Source organism: Petromyzon marinus, unplaced genomic scaffold (assembly GCF_048934315.1).
Source record: "Petromyzon marinus isolate PM22_M1 ecotype Great Lakes invasive population unplaced genomic scaffold, UKy_Petmar_22M1.pri1.0 PM_G_Scaffold_76, whole genome shotgun sequence".
In the NCBI taxonomy this organism is placed as follows: Eukaryota; Metazoa; Chordata; class Hyperoartia; order Petromyzontiformes; family Petromyzontidae; genus Petromyzon; species Petromyzon marinus.
Genome location: NW_027423031.1, coordinates 901,250 through 926,016, shown reverse-complemented (window position 1 = coordinate 926,016; position 24,767 = coordinate 901,250). Strand labels below are relative to the sequence as shown.

The window sequence follows — 24,767 nt, the reverse complement described above, 5'->3', positions numbered from 1 at the left end:
TCACAACCCCGACGGCTGCGAGAGCGCGATGGAGAGAGCGCGATGAGCGTTACCGCTGACGGAGTCCAAGCGGAAGAGATTCGCTCCGGCACCGTGTAGCGAGTACCCGATGGTTCCGTTAGAGCCGGAATCGGAGTCACGGGCTGAAACCCTCAGCAGGAAGACTTGTGGGGCGACGTCCTCCCGCACGGTAACGTTGTACCACAGCTGGGGCACCGTGGGGCACAGCGGTAGTGCAGTGAGCCCAAAGGTGAGGGAGAGCCGGTAGTCGAGGCGACACTTATTTAACAGTAACTATAGCACAGGGTCTCTAACACGAAGGGGGTGACGGCCCCTTACGCCCGCCATCTGGGGAGGTGTGGCCTCTGGGCTATCGTGTCCTATCGACTGGGACCACGTACACTCTCAGCCCTGCGGCTAGGGGCCCTAGGGGGAGGCTACTTTGACCCAACCCGGCCAAAGTCCTTGGGTCCGACCACTTTCCCTCACAGCCCCGGCCCTTACAAGGACAGTGGGTCTGGGGGTTCCCAGGGTCCTACTCTAAGCCCGGTCTCCAGTCTTCAACTTGAGAACTGCGGAACCCATTCAGGGGTCCGGCTTTTATACTCCGCCCCTGGCCACGCCCTCTCCGCCCCTGGCCACGCCCTCTCCACCCCTGGCCACGCCCTCTCCGCCCCTGGCCACGCCTTCCTTCCAGAGTGTTCCAGGGGATCCTAGAATATTCCCACAGCCCCCTTATTGGGGTCTTGGGAACCCCGGTGGCCCACATACCACCCCCTACTGGCGTCTGTCCGCCAGTGCAGGTAAGTATACCGTGTGTTCATGGCGTTACAGCAGTACGGTGGTGTGGTAGGGTATGACGAATCTGTGAGCCTGTGTGGCGAGTCTACGGTTACGGGTACCTTGTCACACACGGGGCCGTTGTCGTTGACGTCCAGCACGGTGACGGCCACGACGACCGTCCTCACCAAGGTGCCGTCGGTGGCCATCACCAGCACGTGGTGGCGTTCCTGCTCCTCCCGGTCGAGCGGCCGCTCCAGGCGCAGCGTCCACTCGCCCCCCCTCTTGACGGGGCCGAGGGAGAAGTGGCCCAGCGGGTCGCCGCCTGTGGCCAGCGTGGACGGGGGGTGGGACGCGGACGTCGCTCGCCGTCGAGACGGAGAGTGTGACGAAGAGAGTGTGATGAAGAGAGTGTAATGACGAGAGTATGATGACGAGAGTCGGTTTAATGCAGAGGCTTCCGCGAACAACTGTGAATGCGGTAGTGGGTTCACTCCAACACAACAGGTGTAGTGGCGTACTAGTAGACTACACTATACACTACTGTACACTACCTGTCAGGTGGTACGTAAGATCCCGGTTTTCCGGCACGGCGTCCGCGTCGTCCGCCTGGACGACAGCCAACGCCAGGCCGGGCGCGGCGTCCTCCGGCACTCGGACGTCGATCACCGAGGCCGAGAACCGCGGGGGGTGGTCGTTGGCATCGCTCACGATGACGAGCACCTTGGCGACGGTCGGCGGGCGCTCGGGGCGTGCCGGGTCGAAAGCCTCGACGAGGAGGTGGTGCCGGTCACGGGCCTCGCAGTCCAGCCGGCTCAGCGTGCTCACCCAGCCGCTGCGGGCGTCCACCATGAAGAGCGGCTCCGCTTCTCCGGCGTCGCCGCTCTCGCGCAGCTCGACCAGGTTGTGTACCGGCTGAGCACCTCCGTCTCGGTCCGTCGCTGAGGGACGGGTCGGGGGGAGGATGGGGGGGGGGGGGGTGTTGTATGTAGGCCCTTTTTCCAAATTGATATTAAGAATGATTTTGCCAATATTTGTTTTATCAATCATGGTGTCGCTTGGAGGCCAGATGGGGTGAGGTGAACACCCTCCCTCCCCTCACAGCAACAGCCTCTCACACACAACCGAGGGACGGAGATAAGCCATAAAAGAATCAAACCAGGGTGAGACTGAACAGATGGCTTAATAAATCAGAACACACGGACACACGTACAACCAACCCCCCCCCCCCCCCCCCCCCCACAGCACAGAGCGAAATCAAAGGAAGTTCCGATCCTTGGTGAGAAGGCGGCAGAGGAAGAAATTTGGCATAAGAAGAGAGACACGAGCCATACATCGTCATCACAGCTACCGGCGGCAGAAGACGGCGACCAACTAGCGAAGACGACAGCCAGCCACCGAGGTCGATCAGTCACCAAAGAGTTCTGCAATGTCAAGCCATCAACGTCGAGAAAGGGCGGAAAGCGCCAAGCATCGACCGAGCCAGCATCGCAGAGAACCAGCGGCATGCGCAATCGACACCGCCAGGGGAGAGCACGCCGCTGCGTCAACAGCGTCAGGCGGGGTCCCCCACCTGCCCTGCTGTTTCCAGGCCTCGTCCCTGCGGACACTTCCTCCCGCCGTGATATTTTCCCACCACACAGACACCCACACAAAGACGCGTTTGTTGACCGAGTCAGCCCAGCGCCGCACACGGTTGCGTTACCTCTCACTTGCACGAGCAGCACTCCGCCTGGCAGGTTCTCCAACACGGTGGCCTCGTAGACGCTCGACTCGAACACGGGCGCTTCGTCCTCCACGTCCTCCACACGCACCGTCACCGGGACCTGCGCCGTGACGTCGGCTCCGCCCCGCCGCCACGTGGCCCTCACCTCGAAGCGGTGGCTCCCCGCGGCCTCGCGGTCGAGCGCCCTCGCCACCACGATCCGCCCGTCGCCGGCGACCACCGCGAACGCGCCGCCCCCGGCGCCGTCATCCGCCACCCCGCTGCCGCCGCCGGGCACCGCGGCGTACGCGGCCGCCTCGTCGCCCGCGAGCGCGGCCGCCACAGCGCCGACCACGCTCCCCGCCCGCGCGTCCTCCGTGACCGTCAGCTCGTAGGCCGCCTGGGCAAAGGCCGGTGCCGCCGTGCCGGCGGGCAGCACGGCGACGGACGTGGGGACGGCGGCGACACGCCCGCCGCCGTCCTCCGCCACGACGAAGAACGACAGCCGCGAGCCCTCCAGGCCGGCGAGGCCGCCCTTGGTGATGACGCGGCCCGTCAGGGGCTCCACCTCCAGGACGTCCTCGGAGGCGTCCGGCTCCCGCCCCTTCCGGAGCGAGTAGACGACGGCCGCGTTGCTCCCCTCGTCGCGGTCCGTGGCGGCGACCCGCAGGACCGCGGTCCCCTTCGCGGCGCTCGCCGGCACTCCGCCGGAGTACTCAGCGGCGACGAACCGGGGCGCGTTGTCGTTCTCGTCCGTGGCGACGACCCTGACCGTGGCGAAGGCCGCCCTGCCTCCGCCGTCCCGGGCCACGACGCGGACGTCCACGGCCCTCTGCGAGGGGTCCTCCCTGTCGAGGGGCGCCCTCGCGAAGATCCGCCCGCTCCCGTCGACGGTGAAGCGCTCGCGGGCGAACCGGTTTGCGATGGAGTACGACGCTCGCCCGAACGCGCCCGCGTCGGCGTCCGTGGCCCGCACCGAGGCCACCGGGGTCCCCGCCACGGAGTTTTCGGGAATCTCCGCCGCGTACTCGGCCCGCTCGAAGGCGGGGGCGTGCCGGTTGGTGGGCCGCACGTCGACCGCCAGCGTGGCGTCGCCGACGAACGCGCCGTCCGTGGCCGAGACTCGGAGGTGGTAGCAGGCGGCCAGCTTCTTCCGCTCAAGTGGGACGGCGACGGAGACGACGCCCGTCTCGGCGTCGATGGCGAAGCTCGCTGGGTCGTCGTCGCCGGAGACGATGGCGTACCGCAGCCGGTAGGCGTCCGACGCGTCGGCGTCCAACGCCCTCGGCGCGGCCACGAAGTGCCCGGGCCAAGACAGCCGGCTCACGGACGCCTCGTACAGCGGCCGCTCGAACACCGGCGCGTTGTCGTTCGCGTCCTCGACGGCGACGGTCACCGTGACGTCGGAGGCGAGGGGAGGGGAGCCGCCGTCCGTCGCCCGCACCGAGAAACGACGGAGCCGGCTCCGCTCGTGGTCCAGGGGCGCCGTGGTCACGACCAGCCCGCCGTCCGGGTCCACGTAGAATCCCTCGCCGCCCTTCTCCCCGTCGTCCACGATCTCGTAGCGGAGCGCCCCGTTGGGGCCGGCGTCGGTGTCGACGGCGCTCACCCGGACGACGGAGGTCCCCGGGGGCGCGGATTCGGACAGTCTGGTGGCGTAGGCGCCCCGCGCGAAGAGCGGCCGGTTGTCGTTGACGTCCCCGACGACGACGTCCAGGCTCGCGTCGGCGTGCAGGCCTGTCGTCGGGGAGGCGGCCCGCACCGCGAGGCGGTAGTTGGCCCGCGTCTCGCGGTCCAGTGAGCCGACAACGCTCACGACGCCCGTGCCAAAGTCGACGGAGAACTGGTCGAAGGGGTCGCCGTCGACGATGGAGAAAACGAGCGGCAGGCCCTCGGGACCCGCCGCGCGGACGTGAGCGATCGGCGCGGGCGGCCCGACGTCCTCGGGCACCCACGCGACGTGGGAGAGACTCTTGAATGCCGGCGCGTCCTCGTCGAGCACCGTGACCGTGACGCCGACCGCAGACGAGAGCGGAGGAGTCCCGCAGTCTGTCGCCACCACGGTCACGACGAAGTCCTTGCCCGACGCGCCCGGGGCGAAGCTCGTCCTCAGCAAGATCTCGCCGCCGGAAGGGCGGACGCGAAATCGGCCGTCGCGGTCGTCCCTCAACGAGTACCTCACCCTGGCGTTCTCGCCGACATCCCGGTCGAGGGCCGCCACAGTGAGCACGGCGCTCCCCGGCGCCGCCGCCGCCCCGACAACGGCGCGGTACGGCAGGCCAACGAACGCCGGGGCGTTGTCGTTGACGTCTTCGACGGCCACCTCGACCACGGTGCGAGCGACGCTCGGGCGCGCCCGCGAGCCGCCCCTCACCTCCACCAGCAGCTCGTAGCGATCGCGCTCCTCCCTGTCGAATGTGACGCCGGCCGTCTCCAGGACGCCCGCCGTCGGCCTCATCCGGAACGCGCCGCTCGGGTCGAGCAGGTCGAAGACGAGCGGCTCGTTGAGGTCCCCCCCCGTCGCGACGACCGCGGCCACGACGGCGCCCGCCGCGCCGTTCTCGGGGATGCGCGCCGAGATCTTTGGCGGAACCCGCAGCCTGCCGCCGACCGCCCGCACGGAGACCTTCACCCGCGCGGCGCTCCGAAATTTCCCGTCGGACACCTCAACCCCGAGGTCGTAGCCGGCGGCGAGGAGGGAGGCGTTTCGCACCTCGACGTCCCCGGTGCGCGCGTCCATGGCGAACGCGCCGCCGACGTTTCCCGAGGAGATGCGGTAGGTCAGCGCGGCACCGACGTCCGGGTCGGAGGCCGCCAGGGTCAGCAGGCGGACGCCGGCGCGGGTCGGCACGGTCAGCGTCGTCTCGTACGCGGCCGTCGAGAACGCCGGCGGGCAGTCGTTGGCGTCCAGCACGGCGACCGTCACCTCGGCCGGCGCTTCGGCGGACATCCTCGGGCTGCCGCCGTCCGAGGCGGTCACCCGGAAGCGGAACTCGGCCGTCGTCTCGCGGTCGAGGGCCCTGGCGACCCTGATGGCCCCCGTGCGCGGGTCGACGGAGAAGTACTTCCTGGCTCCGAACTCGACGATCCCGTAGGCGACCGTCGCGCGCCCCTCGCCGTCGTCCGCGTCGGCGGCCCTGACGACGAGCGGGATGCCGTCCGGGTCCAGCACCGGGGTCCCCGCCGCCGCCTCCTCGCCGACGGCCCCGTGGTAGCGAGGGCGGTCGAAGACGGGCCCGTTGTCGTTCTCGTCGAGCACGCGGATCGTCACCGACGCGTCCGTCGAGAGGCCCGCCGCGTCTGTGGCCCGCACCGTCAGCCGGTACGACGGCGTCCGCTCGCGGTCCAGCGGCCGTTTGGCGGCGACGACCCCGGACGTCGGGTGGATGTCGAAGGCGCCTTCGGGATCGCCCTCCCGTATTTCGTAGGCGACCGTCGACCGGCCAGAGGCGCTCACCGCGAGCACGAAGCTCCCGGGCGCGGCCCCTTCGGCGACCTCCGCCGAGTAGCCGCCGCCGCCGCCTCCGGAGGCGAATTCGGGGGGGACGTCGGCGTCGGCGGCGACGACGACGACGCGGACGGCGGCATTCGTGACGCGGCGCGGGCGCCCCCGGTCCACCGCCCTCACCGTCAGCTCGTAGGCCTCCACCGCGGAGCCGTTCAGCTTCCTCGCCACGAAGACGACGCCCAGCGCGCGGTGGACGGCGAAGGAATTCCCCACGTTTCCTGCCGGGAGAATTCGGAGGAGCGGGACGGGCGCGAGTTCACGTCACCGAATCCGGAGGGAGACGCCGAGGGCAAACGACGCGGGGGAAACCGCGGCGCCCGTCGGCTCCCGAGCGATCCGAGTTGGACCCGCGGCTCGCGACTCGCTCGGGGAGAGGGACGCGACGGAGAAACCATGACGCTGGAAACGTGCCCCTGTGCAGAAACTCCCCCCCCCCCCCGGGGCGGTTGGGAGGGGCGGCGGGAGTGGCAGCGGAAGCGGCGGTCACCGTATCTGATGCTATATCTGACGTCGGCGTTGGGGCCGTCGTCGCGGTCCGTCGCCGTGACGCGCACCACGGCGGAGCCCACGGCCGCCGACTCGGCCACGCGGGCCTCGTAGGGGCCGCCGGTGAAGCGGGGCGCGTGGTCGTTGGCATCGTCGACGCTCACCGCCAGCGTGGCGTACGCTCGCCTCACGGGGACCCCGCCGTCCTGCACCTGCTCGCGCGGGTGAGAGAAAGAGAGTGAGAGAGTGAGCGAGTGAGAGAGTGAGAGAGTGAGTGAGAGAGTGAGAGAGAGTGAGAGAGAGAGTGAGAGAGAGAGTGAGAGAGAGTGAGAGAGAGTGAGAGAGAGAGAGAGTGAGTGAGAGAGAGAGTGAGAGAGAGTGAGGGAGAGAGTGAGAGTGTGAGAGAGAGAGAAAGTGAGTGAGAGAGAGAGTGAGAGAAAGTGAGAGAGTTAGAGAGAGAGTGAGAGAGAGTGAGTGAGTGAGAGAGTGAGCGAGAGAGTGAGAGAGTGAGAGAGTGAGAGAGTGAGAGAGTGAGAGAGAGTGAGAGAGAGAGAGTGAGAGTGAGAGAGTGAGAGACTTTGACTTTTAAATAAACTTTATTGTCCAGCAGCAAATGCCCTGGACGGTTCCGGTGCTCCATTGCGAGAGTCGCCAATAAAAAAGCCAACAATGTCCGTGCGCGTCATCGCGCGCAAGACCATCGACACCAGCCACAGGCAACAACCTCGTCACCGTCAACACAAGCGCACATATCGAAAAACAACACCGTTCTGCAATGACACAGAAGCGGGAAAAAAAACGGGTCCAAAGTGCGAACCACGCGCCGCCCCCCCACGGTACGGGTGAACCCAACCACCAAAACCAAATCAAAATCGGTCCGCACGTGTCACCGCGTGCACATCCAAATGACGCAGCTGATCGCCGCCAATGCAGGTAGGTATACAGACCGCCTCAGTGGACGTGCTGCACACGAGGCACGCACAGCACACCTCCTGGCGTGGCCACCGCCAGCTTAGGTGGCTCACGGTCCACCGCCAGCCTCTAGTGATCGCGTGCGCAGAGGAAACCGTTTCGAGTCCGCGCGCGTCATCGCGCACCTTGCCCTTTTAAATCCCGAGGCCACAACGCTAGGTGTTGGTGTTGGCGGTGGCCGCAGGGGGGGGGCCCTTTAGCTGGGAGGAATACCTCCTCTCTGCCTTCCGTACTAGAGCCTCCACCTTGTCGGCTTCCTTCCGGCTGCAGACTTACCTTTGCGGATCCTTGCAAAGTGGTCACGCGGCCTGCATGAAGGCCAGCGCGTCGGGGAATTGCTCTCTGAAGGTGCCCGCGCGCCCCTTGAAGGGGTGTCGTACATAGTCAATGATGGCCCCTGGGTTGTACTCTATCCCCCTCCGGACTCGCGGGCGGCTCGTTTCACTTGTGTTCTCAACAACGTTGGACCTTAACCACCCGTCGTCCCTGTAGGTGTTGTTGTTGTTGTTGTTGTCGTTATTTTCGTTGCTGTTGTTTTTACAGTCGCCTTGTATGTTCTCTTGGGGCTTGGCGGCCGCCTCTCGTGTCAGGCCACCCCGAGCCGGGTTTTTCTTGGGCTTGGGGTGGTGTACCTCCGCGGGTCTAGCAGCCATCGCCCCGTCAGACGGGGAGGCGGGCTGCTCGTCTCTCGCGTGCGCCGCGGCACCGTCAGGTGTCACGGCACCCTCGAGCGCCGCGGCACCGTCAGGCGCGGCGGCGCCGATGAAGGTGATGGTGGTAGTGGTCGTGAAGCCTTCAATAGCTGTACCGGGGGAATCTCCATATGGTACAGATATAAAGGGAGGCTGATCGATGCCCGGGCGCGGTCAAGGGATGGCTCCCTATTGCTCAACCACGTTATGTATGCTGATGATTTGGTAATAGCTGCTCATTCAGAGGAGGTGTTGGAGACGCTGCTGCTGAGACTGGAGCGTGCCACTAAGAGGTGGGGCCTTACCATCAGCCCCACCAAAACTAAGCACCTGCCTGGGTATTTTGTACCATCGGACACTACACCCCCACAACTCCCAATCGGTGATGGGGCAGTTGTGGAGAGAGTGGAGAGTTTATCATACCTGGGCAGTGTGCTTATGACCGGCTCCAGTTTAACAGCAGAGGTCTCACTCCACATCAGTCGAGTGGCAATATCTTTTCATCAGTTGCGTAAGGCTGTGTGGAAGCTACCTGGTCTGTCGCTCCGCACTAAGCCTCAGGTCTTCTTGGCCACGGTCATTCCCACCCTTCTCTACGCTTGCGAAACGTGGACCCCCCTAATGGAACATCTTCGCCGGTTGGAAACATTTAGGCTGGCCTGCCTACGATCCATCCTGGGTTTAACCAGACTGGATTGTGTGAGGAGCTCACAAATCCTTGAAAGATCTAGGAAAGGTCCCATCGGTGAGCTCCTCCGGCGGGCAAGGCTGCGATGGCTGGGTCATGTAGCCCGCATGCCCAGCCACCGCATGCCGAAACAGATTTTGTTCGGCCGGATTGAGGGGGCTAAACGGGCGTGGCACGGGCTAGAGAAGAGATGGAGTGATGTGTTACAGGAGGACGTGGAGCTGAGTGGACTTGCCGATGACTGGTACCAGCGGTGTCAAGATCGGCCTCTGTGGAGGAGGCTCATGAAGGACGCTACTGGGCAGTTGGAGGCAGTCGCCCTCCAACAACTACGGAGGGCGGAGGAACGACGCTCACAACAACGAGCGGAGCGCCGGGTGGCTAAAGCACAGCAGGTTGGCACAGTAGGGGGCACAGGTGGTGCATCAGCCAGTCATCTCAGTCAGTCGACCCGTGGCACCTGGGTCTGCCCCGTGACCTTCTGCCAGCGGGCGTTCGACACTTCACGTGGCCTCAGTGTGCACATAGCCTGGCACAAGCATCGTGGTGACATCACCGCCACTTAGTGGTGAATGGCGGTTGTTGTTGTTGTTGTTGGTCTGCAATTCCGGAGCGGCCAAGGCTGGGTCCGGCTCCGACGGTCGCTCTGCTACCGCGACGTCGTCCGGCAGGTGGAGTCCGCCGTCGTTGCTCATCCCGTCCCGCGGCCCAGGTTCGCCGTCGCTCCCCGTCGCCGCTTCCGTGCGGTCCTCCGGCTCGCTGTTGTCGCCGGCGACCACCGTCCGCATCGCGGGGGCCCCGACGCGTCCCGCTGACGCGGGGTCGCTCCTTGCCCTCCGCTTCCTCCGCCAGGGAGGGGCGGACGGGCGGACGAAAACGTCTCCCTCGTCCTCGGTCGTCCGTGCCCCGCAGTCAGCTGCCAGGACGGCGAGATCACCCCGCTGCCCTCCCTGCTACTGCTGTTGTTGATTTTGGTGTTCTTCTTGTTGTAGTTGATGGCGGTGCTGTTGCTGCGGCCGCTGCTGCTGTGTCTGCTGCTGCTCCGCCCGCCCCGTTGCGGGCGGAGCAGCAGGCGCGGCGGACTCGCTCGCCCTGTTCGGGCAGTTCCTCCGGGCGTGGCCGCTGCCTCCGCACCCGGAACAACGCATCCCCGCCGTGGATGCGTGTACTGTGTACACGTGGCCCTGCACCGTGTACTTAAAGTTAATGTCTAAGTCCGTGTTGCCGTCCTTCAGGACCATAAAAACCTGGCGCTGAAGCGACAATACGTGCGCCGACCCGGGGTCCCTCGTTCGTAGAGGCAGCAGCGTGACTTTCGACACCGCCGTCCCGTAGCGTTGGAGGTCCCGCAGCAGGTCGGCGCCGCTCAGAAAGGGCGGCGTGCCCGAGAGCGCCACCCTGACGGCGGGCGTGGCGAGCGGGGCGCACCGCAGGTGAAGCTCACCCACGGTGAGCCCCGTCTCCACCAGGCGCGCCGCCATCGCCTCCTCCGCCACGTACACCGTGACCCCTCCGCTCTGCCGCTGGGCCGCGACGACGCCGGCATAGCCGACGTCGTCGCGGCCACCGCGGCGGCGACGACGGCGATCCCGGACGGCGGAAAGGTGGCGAAACCGTTCCTCCTCGTGAGAGTCTCCAGCGCGGTGTGCTGCACCATGGTGGTGGTCGGCAGCAGCCACACCTGCGCACGTGTTCGCTGTAGTTGTCGTCGTTGTTGTTGTCGTTGTAGTTGTCGTCGTTGTTGCCGTTCTCTGTTCAGCCCACGAGCCGCTCGGAATAAATTTTCCGGGACGACTCAGTGAGCAAAAATAAAGAAGAAATCAAAGGGAATAAACCATTACAAAACGAGGGGAAGAGCGATGTTTAAACTCCCCATTGTAACCTCTCTCAGGCTTGGCCTAATTTATGGAAAATCAGGCCCCCATTGATCCAGGTGAGCAGCGCGGAACTTCACCTGGACGCAGCCTCCTCCGCGCATGCGCAGAGAGAGAGAGAGTGTGAGAGTGAGAGAGTGTGAGAGTGAGTGAGTGATAGTGAGAGTGAGTGAGAGAGTGAGAGAGCGAGAGAGTGAGAGAGAGTGAGAGTGAGAGAGCGAGAGAGCGAGAGAGTGAGAGAGTGAGAGAGAGAGTGAGAGAGTGAGAGAGAGAGTAAGAGAGTGAGAGTGAGAGAGAGAGTGAGAGAGTGAGAATGAGAAAGAGAGAGAGAGTGAGAGAGTGAGAGAGAGAGTGAGAGAGTGAGAGAGAGAGTGAGAGAGTGAGAGAGTGAGGGAAAGAGTGAGAGAGTGAGAGAGTGAGAGTGAGAGAGAGTGAGAGAGTGAAGAGAGAGAGGGCTGAGCGGAGCGCTCGCTCCGAACGCCCCCGGACAGGAGGCTTTCGCGGCAGACGCCATTCTCGGTGGAGGGACGTGCTGGTTGCGTGCAACGTGTCGTCGTCCGACTGTGCCACCGCCGCCTGACATGGCCGGTCGGCAAGGTTTTGTGTCACCCAAACAAAATGTGGCGATTTAGTTACACGGCTTGTTTATGTGACAAACTACACTATACGCATTACTATGCAGTACACCGCACACTGTGGTCACCACGCAAGACGGTGGTCATGGCGTCGTCGTCGTCGTCGTCGTCATCATCGTCGCCTTCGATCAGCAGTCGGCTACGTACAGTTGCGGACGAAGTTCAACGGACACACACACACGTACACACACGTACACACACACACGTACACACACGTACACACGTGCACACACACACATGTACACACACGCACACACACACACGTACACACACACGTACACACACGTACACACACACACACGTACACACACACATGTGCGCACGTACACACACGTACACACACACACGTACACACGTACACACACGTACACACACACGTACACACGCGCACACCCGGCGTGGAGTCACGTACTCACCATGACGGTGAGTACGTGGCTCCACTTGGCCTCTCGGTCCAGCCTCTCGGCGACGGTGACCTCGCCAGTGACGGGGTCTACGCGGAACAGACGCCGGCCCTCCACGGCGTCGCCGCCGCCCACGCCGACGAGGAAGAAGGAGAGCCGGGCGGCGGCGGCGCCGGCGTCGGCGTCGGTCGCCTCCAGCCGCAGGATCCGGGAGGCGCCGGGAGAGGCGTCCTCGGTGACGGTCGCCTCATAGAGGTCACGGGAGAAGCGGGGCCGGTGGTCGTTCACGTCCTGCACCGTCACCACCACCTAGCGGGGGGGGGGGGGGGTGAGTAAAGTGGTGATGCGGGTGGCGGTGGTGGTGGTGGTGGTGAGGAGGAATTGGCAAGAGGTGCCGATGCACCCGGCACGTCTCACGCGGCCACCGCGGCAACCCCCGGCCTCGTGACGTCACCGCGTCGCCCTGACGGCCTCGTCACGCCCACCTTGTGCGACAGACAGACAGACACGCACACAGACACACACACACAGACACACACAGACACACACAGACACACACACAGACACGCACAGACACGCACACAGACACACACAGACACACACAGACACACACAGACACGCACAGACACGCACAGACACACACACAGACACACACACAGACACATAGAGACAGACACAGACACACACAGACACACACAGACACACACACAGACACACACACACAGACACACACAGACACAGACACACACACACAGACACGCACACACAGACACACAGACACACACACACAGACACACACACAGACACACACAGACACACACACAGACACACATACACAGACACACACACACAGACACACACACAGACACGCACACAGACACACACAGACACACACAGACACACACAGACACGCACACAGACACACACACAGACACGCGTGCCCGCCCACCAGGGTGGTTGAAGCGTTGGTCCCGTCGGTGAGCGTCACGGTGAGCCGGTAGGAGGAGCACCGCTCGGCATCCAGCGGCTTGGCCACCTCCACAACGCCGCTGTGCTCCGTCACGTGGAAGCTGCGCTCCACGTCACCGCCTGTCCACAAGCGGCGCCCCCCTAACGTCATCATCATCGTCACCGTTAACACACCATCATCATGTCACCGTTAACACACCATCATCGTCACCATTAACACACCATCATGATGTCTCCGTTAACACACCATCATCGTCACCGTTAACACACCATCATCATGTCACCGTTAACCCATCATCATCACCATTAACACACCATCATGATGTCACCGTTAACACACCATCATGATGTCACCGTTAACCCATCATCATGTCACTGTTAACACACCATCATGATGTCACCATTAACCCATCATCATGTCACTGTTAACCCATCATCGTGAGGTCACCATTAACACATCATCATCGTCATCGTTAACACATCATCATCGTCACCATTAACACACCATCATGATATCACCGTTAACCCATCATCGTGATGTCACCATTAACACACCATCATGATGTCACCGTTAACACATCATCATCATCGTCACCGTTAACACATCATCGTCACCGTTAACCCATCATCATCGTCACCATTAACACACCATCATCGTCACCGTTAACACATCATCATTGTCACCATTAACACACCATCATCGTCACCGTTAACACATCATCATCGTCACCATTAACCCATCATCGTGAGGTCACCATTAACCCATCATCGTGGTGTCACCATTAACACACCATCATGATGTCACCGTTAACACATCATCATCATCGTCACCGTTAACACATCATCGTCACCGTTAACCCATCATCATCGTCACCATTAACACACCATCATCGTGTCACCGTTAACCCATCATCATGTCACCGTTAACCCATCATCGTGAGGTCACCATTAACACACCATCATGATGTCACCGTTAACACACCATCGTGAGGTCACCGTTAACACATCATCGTCACCATTAACCCATCATCATCATCACCATTAACACACCATCATGTCACCGTTAACACATCATCATCGTCACCGTTAACACACCATCATGATGTCACCATTAACCCATCATCATGAGGTCACCATTAACACATCATCATCGTCACCATTAACACACCATCATGAGGTCACCGTTAACACACCATCATGAGGTCACCATTAACCCATCATCATGAGGTCACCATTAACACATCATCATGAGGTCACCGTTAACACACCATCATGAGGTCACCGTTAACCCATCTTCATGAGGTCACCATTAACACATCATCATGATGTCACCGTTAACACTTCGTCATGATGTCACCATTAACGCACCATCATCATGATGTCACCGTTAACCCATCATCATGATGTCACCATTAACACACCATCATGATGTGGGGTGGGATGTGGAATGTGTGTGGTGGCACCACGTGACCTGTGATGCTGAACCAGAGGAGGCTCCCCGCCGTGCTCTGCGTGGGCAGCGCGATCACCACGGAGCCCACGGCGGCCGTCTCCGACACGGTGACCGCGTGCCGGCTCAGGCCGAAGGCCGCGGGCGTCTCCGGTGGCCGGGGAGCGGCGATCCACTCCACGTGGATGACGGCCGTCGACGGCAAGGTCGGCGGTTGCCCCGAGTCCCTGGCTTCGATCTGCGGGGCGGGCAACGGCAAGATCGGCGAGTTCTGCTTCACGGTGGGGGGTCAACATTGTCAAGCGTGTCCATGAGGATGAGGGGGGAGGACCGCGAGGGGAGTGTGCCCAGTACCAGGATGGAGTGGGATGTCCCCGCACGGTGCAAGTCGCTCCGGCTGTAGACGACTCCGTGCTCATCGGAATAGTAATTGTGTTGCCACCCGCGGACGGTGTACAACAGCATGCCGTTGTTGCCCCAGTCGGCGTCGGCGGCGTAGACGCGGGCGATGGCCACCACCGTCGGCTCCTTCGCCGCCACCGCGTAAACGCGCGTGAGGTTCCTGCGGAAGCGCGGGGCGTTGTCGTTCTCGTCGGAGACGCTCAGCGTCACCGCCACCCTCGCTTCACGCGGGGGCACGCCGCCGTCCACGATGGACACCTGGCGCCGGCGGGCGGGACGCACGCAGACACACGCGCAACAACAACAACGACCTCCACTAAGTGGCCGTGACGGCACCACGACGCTTGTGCCAAGCCATGGGCACGTCGAGGCCACGTGTCGAACGTCCGCTGGCAGGAGGTCACGGGGCACACCCAGGTGCCACGGGTCGACTGACTGAGATGAGTGGCCGATGCACCACCTGTGCCCCCTACTGTGCTTTAGCCACCCGGCGCTCCGATGGGTCTTTGTCCAGATGTTTTAATGATTTGTGAGCTCCTCACACAATCCACCCTGGTTAAACCCAGGATGGATCGTAGGCAGGTGAGCCTAAATGTTTCTAACCAGCCAAAGATGTTCAATTAGGGGGGGTCCACGTTTCGCAAGCGTAGAGAAGGGTGGGAATGATTTGCCGAGAAGACCCGAAGCTTAGTGCGGAGCGACAGACCAGGTAGCTTCCACACAGCGTTATGCAACCGATGAAAAGATAATGCCGCTCGACTGATTCGGAGTGAGACCTCCGCTGTCAAACTGAAGCCAGTCATGAGCACACTGCCAGGGTATGGGAAACTCTCCACTCTCTCCACAACTGCCCTATCACCAATTGTGAGTTGTGGGGGTGGATTGTCCGATGGTACAAAATACCCAGGCAGGTGCTTAGCTTTGGTGGGGTTGATGGTAAGTCCCAACCTCTTAGTGGCAAGCTCCACGTTTAGCAGCAGCGCCTCCAACTCCTCCTCTGAGTGAGCAGCAATTACCAGATCATCGGCAAGGTTGAGCAATAGGGAGCCATCACTTGACCGCACCTGGGCATCGATGAGCCTCCCATTATATCTGTACCAGATGGAAATTCCTCCGGTACAGCTATTGAAGGCCACTACCACCACCACCACCATCACGGTGACTCTCACCTCCAGCTCGTGCTCCGCCTGCCTCTCTCTGTCCAGCCGCCTGCTGGTGGTGTGGATGACGCCTGCAACGAGTCCGTTCACCGGAGGTCAACAACAACCATCCCACGCCGGCCGGCACACGCACGCAGTGGGGTGGGGTGGGGGCCAACGTGGATAGTAAATGTTGCTGGATTTGCTCACCAACACACCGGTTAGTGCTGTACTAGTAACGAATTGGCACATTCTGTAGTGTATAGTTGTGTCGTGCATAATGTAGTGTACACTATACACTACATTATAATTGTAAATGTTATAGATTTGCTTTCTACACTACACTATAATTGTAAATGTTCTGGATTTGCTCTCCACCACCACCAACCCCCACCTGTCGCGTTGTTTATGGTGAAGAATCCCTGTGGGTCTCCGCTGACGATGTTGAACGTGAGGCCCCTGCCCCGGGCATCGTTGGAGGACATGGCGGCGGCGTTGTCCAGGTCCCAGGCGTCCACCTGCACTGCCCTGACGCCCCCACGGGAGTTCTCCGCCACCGCGGCCTGGTACCACGGACGCGATGCCCGCGGGGGGTTGTCGTTAACGTCCTGGGGGGGGGGGGGAGAGACACACGGTACTCGCATTGTGTGTCGTTTTAAAATGCAGGGGTGCATACGCATGTGTGTGTATGTGTGTGTGTACTTGTGTGTGTGTACGTGTGTGTGTACGTGTGTATATACGTGTGTGTGTGTACGTGTGTTTGTGTGTGTGTATACGTGTGTGTGTGTATGTGTGTGTGTGTATATGTGTGTGTGTGTGTACGTGTGTGTGTATATACGTGTGTGTGTGTGTATATACGTGTGTGTATACGTGTGTGTATACGTGTGTGTGTGTATACGTGTGTGTGTGTACGTGTGTGTGTGTATACGTGTGTGTGTGTGTGTGTCCTCCAGAAACAACGAAAAGCCACTACGGGTGGCCATGTGGAATGTTTGAATGCTCACAGCGGAGGAGAGGCTGCCACTCCTCTGTCGGGAGCTGGACCGGTACCACCTGGATCTATGTGGCATTCAGGAGGTCCGGTGGACTGGCTCTGGCTCCTGCCACTATGAGGGGCGGACAGTCCTCTACTCGTGGCAGCAGACTGCCAAACAACAGGGTGTGCCTCTTCTTTTGAACAAAAGAATGAAGGGGGTGTGGGAGCGTGGCGGTGAGGTGTGGGAAGCTGTAAGCCTCAGGCTACTTTGGGCTCGCCTTCCCATCAACCGGAGGCAAGGCATGGTGGTCGTGGTTACTTATGCCCCCACCGAAGATGAACATCCGTGGAGGGATGCAGGCAAAGCCGATGAGTCAGATGCCTTCTATGACCTCCTGTCACAGGTGCTGGCTAAAGTGGCCCCTCGGGATAGAGTCATCATGTTGGGTGACTTCAATGCCTGAGTTGGTCATGATACTGGCACCTGGTATGGAGTGATTGGAGGGCATGGGCCAGATCAGCTCAATAACAACGGTAGGAGGCTGCTAGATTTTTGTGCAGCCCATGGGCTTGTAATTACCAACACGCTGTTCCGGCATCGGCGCATCCACACAACATCATGGTTGCATGCCGGGTCCAAGCAAGAACATCTGCTGGACTACATAGTGACGGACCAGCGGATGCGAGCCCTCGTCCTTGACACCAGGACCTACCGTGGAGCTGATCTGCCCTCTGACCATCGACTAGTCATCTGTAAGATGCGCCTGCCATTCTTCCACTCCGGTGGTAGGTGTACACCCAGGACCCCATTCCAACCTAAAGTGGCCTGGTCTCAGTTATCTGATGAAAGTTGCAAGCGAGAATTTCATCATCGCTTGCGGCTGGGATTGGCATCGTCCCTGACTCCTGATGTCGAGGGTAAATGGGCGAGGTTTAGGACTGTGACATGCAGCTGCAATGGCTGCTTTGGGTACACGGTCCAGACCTCCCCAGAGACCCTGGCTGACAGAGGAGGTGTTCAGGATGATTGAGAAAAAGCGACAGGCCCACTGTCATCGGCTACAGAATCCCACGTCAGAGAATGAGGAGACTTACCGCAGCCTTCGCTCGGAGGTTCGGAGAGCCGTGAGGCGCTGCAAGGATGGGTGGTGGTCGCGGGTTGCTGAGGAGATGGAGTCTGCCTCAGTGGCCCGTGATCACAAATCTCTATTTAACTCCATCAAAAAAGTAACCTGCAGCGCCACACCTATTACCATCATTAGGGGAAAAAACGGTGATCCAATCTCCAACCCCCAGGAACAGGTTTTTAGATTTGCTGAGCATTTCTGTGAGGTCCTGGGGGAGGGAAAATCCCTCAGCCAGAAAAACATCGTGGCACAAAGTGAGGATGACCCTGCTGAGGCTGCGGTGCCTCAAATATTGGAAGAAGTCACCCCCTGTGAGTGGCTGGCTGAGGTGCCATCTGTTGAGGAAGTCCTGAAGGCAATCCAGAGTCTGAGACCAGGAAAGGCAGCGGGCCGAGATGATCTCCCAAGCGAAATGCTGAGGGAGGGTGGCGTTTGTGCACAGACTGCCCTATATGACATCATAACAACGGTCTGGACCACTGGACGGGTTCTGCAGGATTGGAAGGATGCCATGGTGGTCCCCCTTTTTAAGAAGGGGGACCGCACAGACTGTAACAACTACAGGGGCATCTCACTCCTCAGTGTGCCGGGAAAGGTCCTGGCAAGGATTATTCAGCATCGCCTTGCCAGGCACGCTGAGGAGAGGCTTGCGGAGCCCCAATGCGGTTTCAGGAAAGGGCGGTCCTGCACAAATGCCATATTTTCTGTCCGTCTGCTACAGCAGAGGTGTAGGGAATTCCAACAAGACCTACATATCTGCTTTATTGAGCTGGTCAAGGCCTATGATACCATCAGTAGGCCTGGGCTCTGGGTTGTTCTTCGTGCTTTTGGAGTACCTGACCCTCTGCTCACGATCATTAAGGACCTTCATGATGGTGAGTGGGCCCGGGTAAAATTACGTGGCCGGGAGTCCGAGCCATTCCCTGTACACCTTGGGGTGCGACAGGGATGTCCTCTGACTCCCACATTATTTAACATCTATTTTGACCAGGTAGTTCGTGAAGCCTTCAATAGCTGTACCGGGGGAATTTCCATATGGTACAGATATAATGAGAGGCTGATCGATGCCCGGGTGCGGTCAAGGGATGGCTCCCTATTGCTCAACCACGTTATGTATGCTGATGATTTGGTAATAGCTGCTCATTCAGAGGAGGAGTTGAAGACGCTGCTGCTGAGACTGGAGCGTGCCACTAAGAGGTGGGGCCTTACCATCAGCCCCACCAAAACTAAACACCTGCCTGGGTATTTTGTACCATCGGACACTCCACCCCCACAACTCCCAATCGGTGATGGGGCAGTTGTGGAGAGAGTGGAGAGTTTCCCATACCTGGGCAGTGTGCTTATGACTGGCTCCAGTTTAACAGCAGAGGACTCATCGGTTGCGTAACGCTGTGTGGAAGCTACCTGGTCTGTCGCTCCGCACTAAGCTTCAGGTCTTCTCGGCCACGGTCATTCCCTCCCTTCTCTACGCTTGCGAAACGTTGACCCCCCTAATGAAACATCTTCGCCGGTTAGAAACATTTAGGCTGGCCTGCCTACGATCCATCCTGGGTTTAACCAGACTGGATTGTGTGAGGAGCTCACAAATACTTGAAAGATCTGGGCAAGGTCCAATCGGTGAGCTCCTCCGGCGGGGAAGGCTGCGATGGCTGGGTCATGTAGCCCACATGCCCAGGCACCGCATGCCGAAACAGCTTTTGTTCGGCCGGATTGAGGGGGCTAAGCGGGCGCGGCACGGGCTAGAGAAGAGATAGAGTGATGTGGTACAGGAGGACGTGGAGCTGAGTGGACTTGCCGATGACTGGTACCAGCGGTGTCAAGATCGGCCTCTGTGGAGGAGGCTCGTGAAGGACGCTACTGGGCAGTTGGAGGTAGTCGCCATCCAACAACAACGGAGGGCGGAGGAGCGACGCTCACAACAACGAGCGGAGCGCCGAGTGGCTCAAGCACAGCAGGTTGGCACAGTAGGGGGTACAGGTGGTGCATCAGCCAGTCATCTCAGTCAGTCGACCCGTGGCACCTGGGTCTGCCCCGTGACCTCCTGCCAGCGGGCGTTCGACACTTCACGTGGCCTCAGGGTGCACATAGCCTGGCACAAGCGTCGTGGTGACGTCACCGCCACTTAGTGGCGAATGGCGGTTGTTGTTGTTGTGTGTATACGTGTGTGTGTGTGTACGTGTGTGTGTGTACGTGTGTGTGTATATACATGTGTATACGTGTGTGAATACGTGTGTGTGTGTATACGTGTGTGTGTATACGTGTGTGTGTATATACGTGTGTGTACGTGTGTGTGAGTTTCCGTACCTGCACGTCCACGTAGACGTGCAGTGTGGAGAAGCGAGGGACGACTCCGCGATCCGTCGCGCGCACCGTGAGCCAGTAGCTGTCAGCAGTCTCCCGATCCAGCGGCTGCACCGTGACGATCATCCCTGCCAGCGCGGAGCGCCGTGCACGACACGCGGCAGAGACGGGCGCCGGCGTGAGCCGTCAGTCGGCGTCGTGAGCCGTGAGGAGGAGGATGGGGGGGGGGGGGAAGGGAGGAAGGAGGGGGGGGAGTAGGTGCGGTTTACCATTCTCTGGATGAATGCTGAAGACGCCCAGGCCGGATTCGTCCACGAGGGAGTACCGCACCTCCCCGTCGATCCCCCGGTCTTCATCCGTGGCCGTGACGGTGACGACGACGGCGCCCACGGGGGCGTCCTCCCGCACGGCGGCGGCCGCCGCGAACTCCGTGAACCGCGGGGCGTGGTCGTTCTCGTCCACGTCCGCCACCTCCACCGTCGCCCGGCAGGCGGCCGGCGGCGGCCCCCCGGGGTCGCCGTCGCGCGCGGCCACCGTCAGGTCGTGGCGGCGCCGCCTCTCGAAGTCGAGCGGCCGCGCCAGACGCAGGGCCCCGCTCGTCTCGTGCACCCCGAACGTGCTGCCGTCCTCGTCCTCGCCCGACAGGGAGTAGCGCACCTCCCCGGCCGGCCCCGCGTCGGGGTCGCGAGCGTCCAGCCAGCCGAGGACGGCCCCCACCGGGAAGTCCTCGGGCACGCGGAGGCGGAGGGGCGCCGGCGCGCACGCGGGCGCGTGGTCGTCCACGTCCTCCACCGTCACGGTCACCATGGCGACGGAGGAGAGGCGGCTCTCCTCCGGCGCCAGGTCCGACGCCTCCACCAGCAGCGCGTGCTCGGCGCGCCGCTCGCGGTCCAGCGGCGCCGCCACCTCCAGGGCGCCCGTCTCGGCGTCCACGCGGAAGAGGTCGGTGTCGGACAGCAGGCGGTAGCGCACGACGCCCGCGGCGCCCGCGTCGCCGTCGGCGGCCTCCAGCCGGAGCACCTCGCGGCCCGGCCGCGCGCTCTCCGGCACCCGGGCCTCGTAGGCGCGCCGCAAGAACTCCGGCCGGTTGTCGTTGACGTCCGAGACGACGACGCGGAGGGCGGCGCTCGCGGAGCGCCGCGGCGTGCCCAGGTCGCGGACGACGATGTTCACGAGGTAGGAGGCGGCGGCCTCGCGGTCCAGCGGCACCAGGACCCTCACGACGCCGGTCTCCGCGTCCACGGCGAGGCCGCTCGCCCCGCCGTCGTCCGTCAGGGCGTACAGCAGCTTCCCCTCGAAGCCGTCGTCCGGATCCGTGGCCTCTATTCGGGTGACCTCGGCCCCGACTGGCAAATCTTCGCGGACTTCCACGGCGACCGCCGGGGCGGCGAACGCCGGCGCGTGCCGATTGACGGCGCCGGCGGCGAGGGGGCGCGGGCGGTCTCGCCATTGGTTTGCCCGGTGGAGCCACGCGACCATCCTCCGGGCGATCCCCGTCTCCACGCACCGCCATGACGGCGCCCGTCCGGGAGCGGCGTCCACGACTGAGACGTTCAGGAACGCCGTCTCCGCCGAGAGCTCCCCGTCGGTGGCCGTGAGGCCGAGGCGGAAGGCCCCCGCCGGCCCGGCGGCGACGTCGGCGAGGGAGCGCGCGAGCGTCACGACACCGAGGGTGCCGTCCAGCGCGAAGAAGCCGCCCTCGTTCCCGGACGCGATGCCGTAGAGCACCGGCCGGAGCTCGTCGGCGTCGATGGCCGACGCGGTGAAGATCGGCTCGCCCGGCCGGAGGTCCCGGGGGATCTCGCCCACGCAGTCTACGGACTCGAAGACGGGCGCGTTGTCGTTCATGTTGGTGACGTTCACCGTCACAGTCGCCTCGGCCTCCCGGCGGAACGGAGTCCCCCAGTCCGAGGCTCGCACGCGCAGCCGGTAGGCCCCCGCCATCTCCTCGTGGTCCAGCGGCCCCGTCGTGACGACGATGCCCGTGCGAGGGTCGACGGCGAAGGGGCCAGGCTCGTCCTCCGCCAGGCCGTACGTCACGCGGCCGTCGTCCCCCTCGTCGTCGTCGGCGGCGTGCAGGATGAGCACGAACGTGCCCGCCGGGACGTCCTCGCTCAACGAGGCGGAGTAGTTGGGCCGCTCGAAGACCGGGGCGTGGGCGTTGTAGTCCGCGACGTCGATCGCGACCCCGGCGACGCCCGGGCCGGCGTCGGTGCCGACGTCGAACTCGAAGCGGCGTCTGTCGACCGCCGCCAGGGACCCGCGGACGGAGACGACCCCGGTGGCGGGGTTCACGGCGAAGAAGTCGCCATCGGCGCCGCCTCGGACGACGTACCGGCAGCCCCGCGCGCCGCAAGAGGCTCGAACCGCGAGCACGACGGCGCGGGGCGGAGACCGCCGCTCGACGGCGCCCGCGTAGATGCTCCGCTCGAACGCGCCGGCGGCGCCGCCCCTCCGGACCGTGACCGTGACGGGCCGCGAGTGCCTGGGCGGCCTCCCCCCGTCGCGAGCCTGCACGGTGAGGTTCACCCCGAAGGGGAAGTCCGCCCAGTCCAGCCGCCCCGAGAGCCTCACCGCGTAGGCCGAGGCGGGGCCGGCGCCGTCCATCGGGGCGACGGAGAACGCCCGGAGGGGGTCGCCGGCGACGATCTCCACGGCGACGATCTCCCCCTCGGGGCCGGCGTCGCGGTCCACCGCAGCGAGCTCCGCGTACGCGGCGGCGGGGTCGGCGAACGGCGCCCCTTGCCCGCGGGTCGCGACGACTGTGACGCGCGGGGCGTGGGCGTTCGCCCGGCTCACGTTCACCGCGACACGCGCCGAGCTGCTCAGCCCGCCGCCGTCGACGGCCATCACCTTGAACTCGTGCAGCCCCGTGTCGCCGGGCTCCGTCAGCCTCCTGGCGAGCGTCACCGCGCCGCTCGTCGGGTGCACGGCGAACGCGTCCGAGCGCCACGCCAGGGCGTAACTGAAGCGCCCGTTGGGGCCCTCGTCGGCGTCCGTGGCGGCGACACGTAGGACCGTGGTGCCCGCCGGCGCGTCGTTGGCGACGCTCGCGGCGTACGACAAAGCCGAAAACAGCGGATTCAGGTCGTTGCGGTCCAGCACCTGGACGAAGACCGTGGCGGACGCCGAACCGCGGCTGTTCTCGGAGAACGCCTTCACCCCCAGCGTGTAGCCGTGGCGCTCCTCGCGGTCCAACGGCACGCCCCTCGTGCGGACGCGCAGGAACCAAAAGTCGCCCACGACGAGCCCCTCCGCCTCGAACGCGGCCCCCTCGTCCCCGGACACGACGGCGTACCGGGCCCCGGGGGCCGAGCGGCCGACGTGGATCCCCATCTTGTCGTGGCTCTCCACGTACGTCCCGGGCGCGGAGTTTTCGTAGACGGTGGCTTTGTAGGACAAGCTGGTGAAGCGCAGGGCGGGCTTCGGCCGGCCCCGTTGCCCGTCGAGGCATTTCCCGCACGGCGGCAGCAGCAGCAGGAGCAGCAGCGGGAGGAGCGCCGAGGCCATCGTGTTGGGCGTCAGGCTCTGCGCCCGAGAGCCGCCGACGACACGGAGCCGCGGTCGGAGAGGTGGGCGACGCCAAAGTCTGGCGCTCCCAATGGGGTGTCGGTCCTCCTCCTCCTCCTCCTCTAACATGTCAGATCAAGACCAAACACAAACCAAACTATTTTTTTTTGCCAGGTAAGGCACCCCGCTGAGCTACCGGGTAGTGCTTTTTGAGAAGCGAATTGGCTGTCGTGAACGATAGCTCAACAAAGTGGCTCATCATCGTCGTCATCACCTCGTGGACATTTATAATTACAGCAGCAGCCAAATACTTGAAAAGGCACGTTTCTACAGGCACAGAGATCCACAGAAACCCACCCACTGCGAGACCAGAGAGACCCACTCACCTTGGTAGGGTGTGGGCTGGGCCGCTCCCCCGGCCACGCTACAATAATACTATCTAAGCGCAGTAATAATAATATCTAGGGGCTCTATAGTAGTAACAGGATGCATTGGTGTGGAGTGGGGAGAAGAGGACATTCAACCTCAGCGTGTTGTGTGCGTTTTTGTTGCAGTTTTAACGCGAATGAAAATGTGTGCCGATCGTGTGTGCATTGCTAGGGGCAACCCTTGCCAGCGGTGCAAAGTGTAATTATATAAATGCTTACGATACCAATGTGTGCGACTTGCCTGTAGAGTGTGCAGGCGAATAAAAAAGGACGCACGCCTCCGTCGATGGTGCGTGAGAGCTTGCAGGGGCCAACCGTGCGAGCGTTGTGCACGTGCGCAGCTGATGACGTTGTCTCCGGGCCGAGGCGCGCGGGGAAATAAATAAATAAATAGATAGCCGCAAACCTAACTAAATATTTAAATGGAAATCGCCAACACAACTCAACTTTAACTCTTTTGAATGCGAGCGACGGGAAGACGGCACAGCGCTTGCCCACGGCGTGCTTCCTGGCAGAAACATTTCTCACGTGAACCCCACGGTTTGGTAGCCAAATCCCTCGCAAGCACGCGTGCGCAGACGGACACAGACAGACGATAAAATTAATTGTATAGGTTAGAGAGACAAAGACCCCCCCCGTGTAGCCTTAACAGACTGTAGGGGCAAGTGCTGTTTGCGAGCGCCTACGAAGGCCGGTAACGGTACACGAGGGGGTGGGTGGC

The 24,767-nt window shown here is 62.3% G+C and overlaps 1 protein-coding gene across 1 annotated transcript; it reads right to left on the bottom strand.

Annotated features, from left to right (window-relative positions):
* LOC142920799 (protocadherin Fat 1-like) lies at positions 1–23,747 on the bottom strand. Its single transcript, XM_076062885.1, has 13 exons — positions 20,378–23,747; positions 20,112–20,236; positions 16,099–16,312; positions 15,735–15,796; positions 14,518–14,823; positions 14,185–14,401; positions 12,694–12,833; positions 11,757–12,053; positions 6,481–6,691; positions 2,486–6,211; positions 1,335–1,721; positions 903–1,105; positions 1–207 (listed from the first exon to the last, which is right to left on the bottom strand). Exons 1-13 carry the CDS (start codon positions 23,745–23,747, stop codon positions 1–3), a joined length of 9,465 nt encoding a protein of 3,154 aa, XP_075919000.1.
* Positions 23,748–24,767: the final 1,020 nt, after the last annotated feature.

Bases quoted from the DNA above. Each gene is read 5' to 3' on its own strand.
- LOC142920799 (XM_076062885.1), bottom strand. From the start codon at position 23,747: ATGTTAGAGGAGGAGGAGGAGGAGGACCGACACCCCATTGGGAGCGCC. The intron at 16,313-20,111 runs GTACGGAAACTC...CCCCCCCCCCAG, and splicing joins ACGTCTACGTGGACGTGCAG to GACGTTAACGACAACCCCCC. The intron at 1,106-1,334 runs GTAGTGTACAGT...CGCTGGCCACAG, and splicing joins TCTTACGTACCACCTGACAG to GCGGCGACCCGCTGGGCCAC.